This window comes from Canis lupus, chromosome 24 (assembly GCF_011100685.1).
Source record: "Canis lupus familiaris isolate Mischka breed German Shepherd chromosome 24, alternate assembly UU_Cfam_GSD_1.0, whole genome shotgun sequence".
Taxonomy (NCBI): domain Eukaryota; kingdom Metazoa; phylum Chordata; class Mammalia; order Carnivora; family Canidae; genus Canis; species Canis lupus.
Window position 1 is genome coordinate 9,050,452 of NC_049245.1, and position 14,195 is coordinate 9,064,646.

General features: G+C 36.5%; 1 protein-coding gene across 4 annotated transcripts in view; it reads right to left on the bottom strand.

Annotated features, from left to right (window-relative positions):
* MACROD2 (mono-ADP ribosylhydrolase 2) overlaps positions 1-14,195 on the bottom strand; it is a 2,007,046-nt gene that overhangs the window by 1,922,374 nt on the left and 70,477 nt on the right. For all 4 annotated transcript variants that reach the window (XM_038571576.1, XM_038571577.1, XM_038571579.1 and 1 more), the window contains one exon: positions 473-580. In XM_038571576.1, coding sequence (XP_038427504.1) covers positions 473-580 — 108 coding nt within the window. The remainder of the gene's footprint in view (positions 1-472; positions 581-14,195) is intronic.

A 14,195-nucleotide genomic window follows, 5' to 3' on the forward strand; every position in this document is an offset into this window, starting at 1 on the left:
TTGGTTGTTAAAATAATTAAAGCATTTCATATCTAAAATGAAAAGTAGCAACCAAAAACTGTGATTTGGAAATCGCAGAAATAATTACTTTCTGTTTTACTTTATTCTGGCGTTCAATTATCTCTTTACAAGCTCTTCAAAAAAAGGGAAAAGCTTGATGAATTTATTTTTATGTTGGCCAATTATTAACTCAAGCATGAAACGAACAATAGAGTTTCTAAAGTTCTCTCTGAAGAACTTTCTGAAACAACCTATCACTTTTCCAGTGGTCCAGTGCCCTAGTCTCAAAAATTAACTGTAGCACATACATAAAATAAACCTTCAGTGTTTTTAATCCAGAAGGGAAGTATACAAGATAATTTCTTACCAGGAAGATCATCTTTTTCTAAAATATTTATATTCCTGTTTATTAAAAATATTTTAAAATAATACTCATATAACAAATACATCACACAAAAAATCAAGTACTCACCCGCATTGACTATAGCATCTACCTCTAGCAATGTGATGTCACCTCTATAGAGAGAAACTTTTCCACTCAAACTTTTCTTCACCTGTGAAGTTTCCTGAGTATTTTCTTCTGTAATAAAAAATAGTAATAGTTTTAATTTATTTAATAAAGACAATTTTGATACAAGAGCCAGTATGGGTCACAATCTGATATACTAGACAAGTGGAAATACATGTATAAGTACCAGGTCTGTGGCTTATTCTGTAATTATTACACATTCATCAGTACAAATGTAGTAGCACATATATAATAGGCATTCAGTATATTTAGACATGTTATATTGACCAACAAATTCAATGTTTATTATTATGAAAATATAAAATTTAAAATAAAATTATGTACCACTAGTTTCATAAGAAGATAAGAAAAAGATGTATGACCACCAAGACAAAATAAATTTTCACGATGAACAAGCTTATTTCTATTTCATTCTAGTTACCTGAAGTCACCCTTGAAAAGAAAATTTACTCAGAGCAAAAACATGTAGGTTCAGCTCTTTGCTACTTCTAAGTAACAAACTCCCTCAAAATGAGATGGATTAAGAATATCTGAATGAGTGAAACTGCTTTTCTTATCAAATTGTATTAGCCTTTCATTCTAGAGGGTGCTTGCTGCTAGATTTAAAAGAGAAAAAGCTCTGTTCTGCAGGTAACAGCCAACAAGCTTGTATAGTGAAAACAAACCAAAACGTTACATTCTACAACCTGACATATTTCAAATGTTTTATGGCAATATTATAAAGAGTTTCATTCATTTTTAACAAGTAGTGATGTTAAGACATTAAACACAGCTGTATGAAATCAATGTTTTAAAATATATTACCATACATAAAAAGCTTTTTAATATACCTCTAAGAAAGATATTAACTTAAACTTTTTAAAGTACTTATGATCTGTGCAAATCTTTCAAGGGGAAAGATAATGCTACTAATTCACTAAGACACACTTAAATGAGCATGTAATTTTGAAGTATTGGGAGATGAGGAATGATAAGTTATGAGTCACTTAAATTGACTTTGGGCCCCACCAGCCACAGCAAAAATTGGCCAAGACTAAGGATGTGATCTGTGGCCAAAAAAGTGATCTTTCCTCTATCTGCCTCTAAAGCATCCTCTTCTTTGTAATCACCTCTCTCCTTAAAGGATTCTACTCAAAATACTCATCGGTGTTGGCAGTAGTAGCAGTAATAATAAAAAGAGGAGAATATGGGAAAATTGTATGTTAAAAGAGTAGAGAAAGATGTTTGAAGACTTCAAAATAAAAAACCACCTCAAAGGTTCCTACACTATTGTCTGCCTTTGCCAGATAATGGCAAAGAGTACAGACTTTCCTACCAGACTAACTCTATTCAAGTTAACAACTGGGTGACATTTGAAAAGTTATTTATTTTCTCCATGCCTGTCTATAAACAACTGGCTCCTTCATAGTTAACATGAGTTTATTACCCTTAGAATAATATTTGCTCCATAGTAAGCTCTCAACAAACACTACTGTTTTTTTAACAAAGGTTTTACAAAGGTGACAAACTATTTTAGCATCTATATTCAGAATACTATAGTAGTTAAGAAATACTTCCAAATGATATTATTTTGAAAAATGTATCATTACATGATGATGATGATGATGATGATGATGATGATGATGATTTCCATCAGTGAAAAAGATCAGACTTTGTGCTCTAATCAAGCTGTCAATGCCTGGACCAATGACAAAGATTTTAAGCCAGAAGACCTTGAGTTCCACATCCAATAAGTTTCTATTCTTTCTACTTTTACCAAAAGTCCTGATTCCCAATTATAGGTGGTTGAACAACATTAAATATTTGTTAGCTTTGTCAAAAAAATTCTGGATATTTGTACTATTTTAAACCCAGAAATTATAAAGACCTCACTGATGGGTTTCAGAACTCCATCATTGATTAAATTGATAAGCATATCACAAATGAAGACATAAAGTTTGACTTTCCAACCTGGGATGCAAAGTTAGATAGATTTCAAATCCTTCCCTCAAATTGCATTTAGCTCTAAAAAGTACTTACTCATTTTCTCATTCTTAACATATGTGACAATAAACCACATTGTTTATTGTTATTTCTTTCTCCAAATGTAAAGAAATTATCAAAGAATGGTATTGGAAAGACTCAAAATTTAAGCCATTTATACCACGAAGAAATTCTAATCTCTCATCTGCAAATTTTAAAAATGGGATATTTTGAGTTTTAACTAAAGCTTAAAGCAAATTCAACATATTGAATAAATATACTGCTATGACATGTCATTCAAATAAGTCACTCAAAACGGTCTTATTAGAATCATCAGCATCATGAAGAAATATTTTTATCTCTTCTCTTTCATTTTAAAAATTCCCATGAGCATCCTTTCCCCTCGTAGCCAGATTTACCCTTGCTGCCCAGTTTCTCATATGGTATATCAAAAAGGCATAAATGTACCTAAAAGCTATAATTTGAGAGTATTAATAATTAACAGTCTTTCCTTCAGCAATAAACCAAAACCAAACAGCATGCTTTTGACCACTACCTACTCTTGGTAAATACAATGTAAATTACCACCAGAGGCTAACTTCTTTTATTTAAATGGCATTTCACTGCCTTCCTTTTCACACAAGTATGTTTGATCAGCACTCCCAATGTATCTTTTCCTATATCCTAGGTTTTCAGTAATAAATAAGATAGAAATTTGTCAAGCATTGCTCCCTCATGGACATCGTATATGTACATACACAAAGCACTAACTCACATTTTGCTCATAATTGGTTTTATCCAACTGCAAGTTGAAATATCTGTCAGTGTGCACATAAGATAGTAACTGTTCGGGATCCCTGGGTGGCGCAGCGGTTTGGCGCCTGCCTTTGGCCCAGGGCACGATCCTGGAGACCCGGGATCGAATCCCACATCGGGCTCCCTGCTTGGAGCCCGCTTCTCCCTCTGCCTGTGTCTCTGCCTCTCTCTCTCTCTCTCTCTGTGACTATCATGAATAAATAAATAAAATCTTTAAAAAAAAAAAAAGATAGTAACTGTTCTTCTAGATTGCATACTATATTGTAAAACAAACAAAAAACAATAATAACAAAAGAGCTAGACAGTAGTTAAAAGGGTAAAAAAACAGACTTCATTCTGGAACTACTGCAATTGGGGAACAGAGATCTCAGTATAGAATCAATCTCAATTCCCAATATAGCAAGAACAAGTAGGGACTTATAACCAAGGAGCAGAATGAGAATTAATGGAAGGAAAGTTACTAAGAAGAAAAACTGGAAGCAGTGGGAGATTCTGATTGAACAGACTTAGGATTCTTGCTAAAGGCAGGCTAGGGTGATTAGAGATCACCTGGGGTTTGGGAGGGAATGTGGAATTAGATCAATATTGAGAGTGGGGATTCTCTCCAAACTGATTTAGCAGAAATCTTACTAAAACTGGACTGTGTAGATCTAGCAAAGATCTGACTTAATGAAGAAAAAAGCTTAGTGGAATCTGACTAAATTTCAATTAAAGAGAAAGACTTGTCAGTCCTTCCTCTTATTCAAGAAAAGAAGACATGTTTTTCTTCCTTTGATCACTGTAAGTCCATTTCTCATTAGGTTGCCTTTTGTTCATTAAGGACCATTAGTTGAGACTTCGTAGTGGAGGACATTTGCTAGGTAGTATGAGTAGCCAAGCATTTAATGAGGGGAAAAAAAAAAAAAACAAAGATTACTGGTTGAAGAAGATGAGAAACCTAGTTTTTGAATCCATAGGGAAGACAGTTGAGAAGATTTCTAGAAGATGGGCACAAAATATCTTTTGCAGTTTGAATGTCCCTGTGATGACATCAGGTGCTCCACTGAGCTTTCTGAATGGCCTACATAGCCATAGACAGGGAGGGTGCCCATACATGATCCATTGAGGTGATTTCTTTGAAGTTTATACCAAATCATCCAGCTTCAGCTTGCAGGGCTTCAGGAAAAGGGTAGTTTTAGTTCTCAAAGATGCCAAATCAGGTGGTGGGGAGAAAAACTGTAAACATTTTGAAGAAATGTAGCCAGACACTGAAGGAAGAAACTAGAACTGACAAAATATGCAAGACAATGAGCAGAACTAGAATTTAATAACCCACAACCAAGGATGTACAACAGTTTTCCACTGAAACATAAAATGTCTCTCTCCAGTCACCACCCCCCCCCTTTTTAATCTTGTTTACAAAATAAGTCTGGTCTAATTAGATTTGGTCTAATTATATAAGTACAGCAAGAATGTAATTGACCACTTGGGACTTTCAAGTTGGCTTTGCTGAAACTTTTTGTAGAGAATCTCAGATTAGATTTTTAAAAGACTTTTGAGGCTAGGAAGCCAAACCTAGAACTCATCACCAGATATAGCCTATAATTCCTATAGATTTGGATGAATTCCTCTCCTCAAGATGCCCAAAATAGCCTAAAGTTCCTGGGCTTGCCAGGAAGTGACCTTCTTTACTTATTTGTAAGGTTGAGAATACTGTATATAAGATAGAAAGCTGGTTTTTCCAAAAGGCGTTTGTTAGCATTGGCTCTATAAAGTCAAACCTTAGTTCCTTAAAACTGTCTGATAATCTTATTCTATGCATCATTTCAAATATGACATTCCAGTCAAAGCCTATATAATCAGATTTTCCAATTATGTGCCATTACACATAAAACAGATTCTGATTGAACTTATACAAATAATTTTATTGTAATGAAAATAAGAATACTCAATAGAGTTTCTGAATTCTGGAGAGATCACATAGGGAGAAAAGAGAAAAGTTTCATTACTGTGTATACAGGAGTATAATCTGCTAAAATGTCATGGGTTACAGATAGTCTGGGAGAAAAAGGGATTCCTTAAATAAAACATTAAAGAACAGCAATGTTCTAAAACAACAAATATAAAAATCATAATCATTCTTCATTAGTCCATTCAGTCCCATATAATTGATTCTTTTTCCACCAGTATTATTTATTAAAACAGTAATAACAAAGAAAAAACACCCACATACTTTTCTTATTTCATTAAACCAATTACACTAAGTAATCTTATATAATGAGATCTATTTCTGAATTCTGTATTCAGTAGAACAGAAATTTCAGATATTCCAGGGGCTGTCTGGGAAATACCAATTTCAGTTTAAAGTTAAGATTTCATTTTGGACTTCATTTTGTAAAGTTGTCAAAAATGTCAAAAGGTTTGAACCCTTGATTAAATAGGATCATAGATGATTATGAAACAATACTCAGATTTTCACAAATATAATGAAGACAACATAAGGCGCAAAAAATTATTGTGATAAAATGCAGAATCTTTGTTTTCTAGGTAGATTACTTAAAAGGTAAAGAAAATCCTGTCACAATATAAGAACAAAGATGAGGAGAAGGGAAAGATGGCAGAAGAGTAGGAGGTCCTCAACTCACCTGGTCCCACAAACTTACCTAGATAACTTTTAAAACATCTTGAACACCTACGAATTTGACCTGAGATTTTTCTTTTAAGATTTTTATTTATTTATTCATGAGAGACACAGAGAGAGAGGCAGAGACATAGGCAGACGGAGAAGCAGCAGGCTCCCTGTGGGGAGATGGATGCAGACTGATCCCAGGATCACGCCCTGAGCCAAAGGCAGGTGTTCAACCACTGAGCCATCCAGGTGTCCCTCAACCTGAGATTTAAAGAGAGAACAGCTGGAATGCTACAGAGAGAAAAGTTTTCACTTCTAACAAGGTAGGAAGGCATGAATGAATGAATGAATGTATGTATGTCGGGGAGGGGAACCACAAGTAGCCATGCTAAAGTAGAGCAGTGAAAGCCTCTGGGACAATAAAGCCCAGCCCTGGAGAAGCAGGAACTTTAAAAATCCGAAACGGAGTTTTCCCAGAGGGAAAAGTACTTAGCAGGGAAATCATGCAAAATCCCAAGAGGGGCAGTGAAGCCTCAAGATTCCTGGAGTCAACATAAGAGGAAGGGTGCCCAGAGGAAAGCTCACCACAAACTGCGGTCCGATATCGGTAAAGGGCCAGAGTGTTGCAGCACTCCGGGACATTTGGGAGAAGCCAGTCGGTTAGGCGGGCTGGCTCCGGGCAGAGGTGACTGAACCCTGTTCCCATCAGGAGACAAGGCCCCCAGGAGTGCAGGTCCAGTGGCACAAGGCCCCGGATCGCAGGGCACCCAAGAAGACAAAGCTAGCATTCTGTGTTCCCCCTGGGACTGGCGGAAGCATGTAGGGCACAGGGCAGTGAGGACTCTCTCCTGCCGCTGGGTGCCCCCAAGCTGTGCAGATCAGCACACCCGCACCAGTCCCCAGGAGCATCTAACCCAGTACAGACTGGGAGACTGCATTAGTTACAAAGAGGGAGCTCGACTCCAAAGCTGGAAATCTGGCCACCATCATTGTTGTCTTTCCTCTTTGTTTCACCCTGTGCCTGGGAAAGGTGGGCCGCTAGGGAAGGAAGGCCTCACAGGATAAACAACTCACACTGAGCCTGACACCTGGCAGAGAGTGGGGCATCTCCACCTAGGCACAGACACCTTAGAATCGGCACAGCAGACACCTCCCCCAGAACACCAGCTGGAAAAACAAGAGAAGACCAAGTTTATTGACCAAGCAACTCTGGAAGGCTCCAGGACCAAAGGAAAATCAAGGGAAAATAGAATAAAGAACTAGAGGGTCCTTTTTTTTTTTTTTTCCCTTTTTGCATTACGACTCATTTTTATATCAGACTAAAATTTTCCAATATTTTTCTCTTTTCCCACCTTAACTACAATATTTTACCAGCTCTTCTTTTTTAAGTTTTTTTTTTCTTTTTGACTTTAATATTTCTACAATTACATGTCTTAGATATATTTTTCACATCTGGATTCCCTTCAATGCATCCAATTTAATTTTGGGAGATATATGAGATATGAGTTTTTGTTTTGTTTTTTGTTTGTTTTTTTCTGTCTCGTTTTGTTCTACAATGTTGGAAGTTAATACCTTCTAAAACATGACCAAAATATACCCAGAACCAAGTGGAATACCGTGCTTGTTCATTCTGTGAGATTATATTCTCTCTTTATTCCTATTCTGCCCCTCTTTTATCATATTTATGTTTTGGTGGTCATTGCTGAGACTTTCTATAAGTATTGCCAGTTTATATAAATTTGGGATTGACCACCTTCTAACATACAGAACAAAATACACTCACGGAGGGGATCACCCTCTAGGACCTCTACATTATCTCTCCACTGCTACTTTTTCACCACCACAATCCTCCAGCCACCCCCTTATTTTTTTTTTCTTTTTTCTCTTTTTCCTCTTTTCTTTACTTTTTTTTTTCTTTTCCTTTTCTCTTTTCTTTTTGGCTTCTGGCCTTTTATTTTTACTACTTTGTTTTAAAATTTGCTTTTCACTTTAGTGGTACTTTTATTTTCTTCTGTAACTTCTTTTTCATTTTATGGTCTCTGATCTCTTCGGATTCATCTAGGGTATATTGTACTTAGGTTGTGGTTGATATTTTTGACTCACCTGCTCATACAGCCACTCTGCACTGGACAAAATGACTAGAAGGAAGAATTTACCACAAAAGAAAGAACTGGAAACAGTACTCTCTACAACAGAGTTACAGAATATGGATTTAAATAAGATGTCAGAAAGTTAATTCAGAAGCACAATTATAAAGCTACTGGTGGCTCAGGAAAAAAGCATAAAGGACTCTAGAGACTTCATTACTGCAGAATTGAGATCAAATTGGGCTGAAATAAAAAAACTTTGACATGAAATCCAAAAGGACACTCTAATTGCTAGGGCTAATGAGGGGAAAGAGAGGATGAGTGGCATAGAAGAAAAATTGATGGAAAGGAAGGAAGCTGAAAAAAAGACAAACACAATTAAGAGACCATGAGGAAAGACTTAGGGAAATAAATGATAGCCTGAGAAGGAAGAATATACATCTAATTGGGATGCCAGAAGAGGCTGAGAGAGAGAGAAGACCACAAAGTACATTTGATAAATCATAGACAAGAACTTCCCTAATCTGGGGAAGGAAACAGACATTCAGATCCAAGAGACAGAGAGGACCATTCCCCCAAAAAATCAATAGAAACCATTCAACACCTCCAAATTCAATAGTGAAACTTGCAAATTTCAAAGAGAAAGAGAAAATTCTTAAAGCAGTGCGAAACAAGAGATTCTTAACTTATATTGGGAGAAATACCAGATTAACAGCAGACCTCTCCACAGAGACCTGGCAGGCCAGAAAAGGGCTGGCAGGATATATTCAGGATACTAAATGAGAAGAACATGCAGCAAAGAATACTTTATCCAGCAAGGCTGTCATTCAAAATAGAAGGAGAAATAAAGAGCTTCCAAGATAGGCAGAAACTAAAACAATATGTGACCACCAGACCGGCTCTGCAAGAAACATTAAGAGGGATCCTGTAAAATAAAGAGGAGGCCCAAAGAAAAAATCCACAAAAACAAGAGATTCAATAGGTATTAGGATGACACTAAGTTCATATCTTTCAATAGTTACTCTGAACGTGAATGAGCTAAATGATCCCGTCAAAAGACACAGGGTTTTGGACTGGATAAAAAAACAAGACATATCTACATGCTGTCTACAAGAGACTCATTTTAGACCTAAGGACACCTCCAGGCTGAAAATGAAAGGGTGGAGAACCATTTACCATTCAAATGGTTCTCAAAAGAAAGCTGGGGTAGCAAATCCTCATATCAGATAAATTAGAGTTTATACCAGACTGTAGTAAGAGATGAAGAGGGACACTATATCATACTTAAAGGATCTATACAACAAGAAGACCTAACAATCATGAATATTTATGCCCCTAATGTGGGAGCCACTGAGTATATCAATCAATTAAAAACCAAATTAAGGAGACACTTAGATAATAATACACTAATAGTAGGAGATTTCAACATGGCACTCTGAGCAAATGACAGATCTTCTAAGCAGAACATCACCAAAGAAACAAGGGCCTTAAACGATCAACACTGGACCAAATAGATTTCACAGACATATACAGAACTTTCCATCCAAACACATTCTTCTCTAGTACACATGGAACTTTCTCCAGAATAGATCACATATGGGGTCATAAATAAGGCCTCAACTAACACCAAAAGATTGGGATTGTACCCTGCATATTTTCAGACTACAATGCTTTGAAACTAGAACTCAATCACATGAAGAAATTTGGAAGAATCTCAAACACATGGAGGTTAAAGAGCATCCTACAAAAAGATGAAGGGTCAACCAGGAATTAGAGAAGAATTAAAAAGAGTCATGGAAACTAATGATAATGAAGATACAATAGTTCAAAATCTTTGGGATACAGCAAAAGCAGTCCTAAGAGGGGAATGCAGGCAATACAAGCCTCCCTCAAAAAATCGGAAAAAAGTCAAATACATAAGGTAACCTCGCCCCTAAGGGAATTGGAGAAAGAACAGTAAGCAAAACCTATATCAAGCAGAAGAAGAGAGGTAATAAAGATTCAAGCAGAACCAATGAAATAGAGATCAGAACAACTGTAGAACAGATCAACAAAACCAGGAATTGGTTCTTTGAAAGAATTAATAAGATAGATAAACCCTTAGCCAGCCTTATTAGAAAGAAAAGATAAAAGACTCAGATTAACAAAATCACAAATGAAAGAGGAGAGATCACAACCAATACCAAGGAAATGCAAACTATTTTAAAAACATATTATGCCAACAAATTAGGCAATCTAGAAAAAATGGATGCATTTTTGGAAATGTACAAATTACCAAATCTGGAACAGGAAGAAATAAAAAACCTGCACAGGCCAATAACCAGCAAGGAAATTCAAGCAGCCATCAAAACCCTCCCAAGACACAAAAGCCCAGGGCCAGATCACTTCCCAGGAGAATTCCATCAAACGTTTAAAGAAGAAATAATACCTATTCTACTAAAGCTGTTCCAAAAGATAGAAAGGGACAGAAGAATTCCAAACTCATATTATGAGCCAGCATTACCTTGATTCCAAAACCAAAGACCCCCCCAAAAAGAAGAATTATAGACCAATTTCCCTGATGAACATGGATGCAAAAATTCTCAACAAGATACTAGCCAATAGGATACAACAATACATTAAGAAGATGATTCACCATGACCAAATGGGATTTATCCCCAGGAAGCAAGGATGGTTCAACACTCAAAACAATCAACGTGATAGATCACATCAACAAGAGAAAACACAAGAACCATATGATCCTCTCACTAGATACAGAGAAAGCATTTGACAAAATACAGCATCCATTCCTGATCAAAACTCTTCAGAGTGTAGGGATAGAGGGAACATTCCTCAGCATGTTAAAAGCCATCTATGAAAAGCCCAAAGCAAATATCATTCTCATTGGGGAAACACTGGGAGCCTTTCCCCTAAGACCAGCAATATGACAGAGAGGTCCACTCTCACCACCACTATTCAACATACTATTAGAAGTCCTAGCCTCAGCAATCAGGCAACAAAAAGAAATAAAAGGCATTCACATTGGCAAAGAAGAAGTCAAACTCTCCCTCTTTGCAGATGACATGATACTGTATATAGAAAAGCCAGGACACCTGGGTGGCTCAGCAGTTTAGTGTCTGCCTTCAGCCCAGGCCGTGATCCTAGAGTCCCGGGATAGAGTCCCAACAGAGAGCTCCCTGCATGGAGTGTGCTCCTCCCTCTGCCTGTGTCTCTGCCTCTCTCTTTCTCTCGCTCTCTCAAGAATAAATAAATAAGATCTTAAAAAAAAAAAAGAAAGAAAAGATGAAAGACTCTACCCCGACATTGCTAGAACTCATACAGCAATTCAGCAACGTGGTAAGATACAAATCAATGCACAGAAATCACTGACATTTCTGTGCACTAACAATGAGACCGAAGAAAGAGAAATTAAGGAATCAATTCCATTTGCAACTGCACCCAAAAACATAAGATATAGGAATAAACCTAACCAAAGAGGTAAATGATCTATACCCTAAAAACTACAGAACACTTAGGAAAGAAATTAAGGAAGATACAAAGAGATGGAAAAACATTCCATGCTCATAGATTGGAAGAATTAATATTGTGAAAATCTCTATGCTACCCAGGGCAATTTACACTTTCAGTGTAATCCCTATCAAAGTACCATGGGCTTTCTTCAGAGTTGGAATAAATAATCTTAAAACTTGTATGGAATCAGAAAAGACCCCGAATAGCCAGAGGAATATTGAAAAATAAAACCAATGCCAGAAGCATAACAATGTCGGATTCTAAGCTGTATTACAAAGCTGTGATCATCAAGACACTATGGTACTGGCACAAAAACAGACACATAGATCAATGGAACAGAATAGAGAATCCAGAAATGGGCCCTCAACTCTATGGTCAACTAATATTCAACAAAGCAGGAAAGACTATTCACTGGAAAAAGGACAATCTCTTCAATAAATAGTGCTGGGAACATTGGACAGCCACATGCAGAAGAATGAAACTAGACCATTCTCTTACACCATACACAAAGATAAACTCAAAATGGATTAAAGATCTAATTGTGAGACAAGATTCCATCAAAATCCTAGAGGAGAACACAGGCAACTCCCTTTTTGAACTTGACCACAGCAACTTCTTACAAGATACATCTATGAAGGCAAGGAAAACAAAAGCAAAAATGAATTATTGGGACTTAATCAGGATATAAAACTTCTGCACAGTCAACAAAACTAAAAGAAAATCTACAGAATGGGAGAAGATATTTGCAAATGGGCTAATCCAAGATCTATAAAGAACTTATCAAACTCAACACCCAAGAAACAAAAATTCCAATCATGAAATGGGCAAAAGACATGAACAGAAATGTCTCACAGAGGAAGACATACACATGGCCAACAAACACATGAGAAAATGCTCCGCATCACTTGCCACCAGGGAAATACAAATCAAAACCACAATGAGATATCACCTCCCACCAATGAGAATGGCAAAAATTAACAAGACAGGGAACACAAATGTTGGAGAGGATGTGGAGAAAGTGGAACCCTACTGCACTGCTGGTGGGAATGCAAACTGTATAGCCACTCTGGAAAACAGTGTGGAGGTTCCCCAAAAAGTTAAAAATAGAGCTACCCTACAACCCAGCAACTGCACTACTGGGTATTTACCCCAAAGATACAGATATAGTGAAATGCCGGGATACCTGTGCCCCAATGTTCATATCAGCAATGTCCACAATAGCCAAATGGTGGTGGAAGGGGCCTCAATGTCCTTCAATAGATGAATGGATAAAAGAGATGTGGTGTATATACAATGGAATATTACTCAACCATTAGAAAGGACGAATACCTACCATCTGCTTTGATGTGGATGGAACTGGAGAGTATTATGCTGAGTGAAATAAATCATTTGGAGAAGGACAATCATCATATGGTTTCACTCATACAGGGAATATAAGAAATTGTGAAAGGGATTATTAGGGAAAAGAGGGGACCTGAGTGGGAAAAAATTAGAGGGGGAGATAAACCATGAGAGCCTCCTAACTCTAGGAAACAAAGGGTTGTGGAACAGAGGTGGGTGGAGGGATGGGGTAACTGGGTGATGGGCACTGAGCATGGCACTTAATGAGATGAGCACTGGGTGTTGTATGTTGGCAAACTGAACTTCAGTTAAAAAATAAAAAAGAACAGGGACGCGTGGGTGGTTCAGTGGTATAGCATCTGCCTACGGCTCAAGGTGTGATCTCGGAATCCTGCATCAGGCTCTCCTTGGGGAGCCTGCTTCTCCCTCTGCCTATATCTCTGCCTCTCTCTGTGTGTCTCTCATGAATAAAATAAGTAAAATCTTTAAAAAGAAAAAAAAAAAGAACAGACCAATAATCCAAGAAAAAAATTTTTTTTTTTTCAAAGAGAATACCCAACTCTAGTTTTGCATCAGTACATCATGGGCTCATTAAAAAAAAAAAAAAAAAAAAAAAAGGCAAAAACAAAATAGGTCCATTCAATTTTAGCCAACTTATAGAGAAAATCCTCTTCTGCAAAACTTTTATTACTTTCCATATCTATTCAAGTCATTATATTTTTTTTCCTCTTCCTCATTTTGAAATAACCAGTGATCTTGATTTAGGACAAAATGACTCTGTCTTAATAACAACAAAAATCCTTCATCCTGCAGACTTTGCTTTAGGAGTTCTCTTTACCCTTTTATTCCTACTAGCTTCACTTACATATATTATCATTTTTAACCATAAGTACACTTTATTTTATAGAGAAGACTAAGTAGACAATTGTAAATTGTCACATGTGAGTATTCTATAGCAGACTAGTAAATTTTATGAATATATCATCTTTCAATTTCTAGAGACATGTTTATAGTACAAGCTTTTAGTATGGCCAAAGAACATATTTATTCACAAACTCAAATGTATTTAGTACCATACAAAAAGCCAAAAGAATATAATGTTCTAATAATTAGTGTTTCAGTATTTTACTTAGAAATAATCTACATTTACTTAATTTAATTTAGCCTAACCCTAAGTTTATAAGGTACTAAAAAGATTTCAGAAGTTTCTTAGGCAGGTATATTAGAACATTAAACAAAGCTCACTATTACCTCAAGTTATTTCCCTGCTAACTATTTATACAGCACAGCAGCACAAAAGTAAAAATCTAAAAAAGTTAAATACATGAATTTTTCTCTTCCT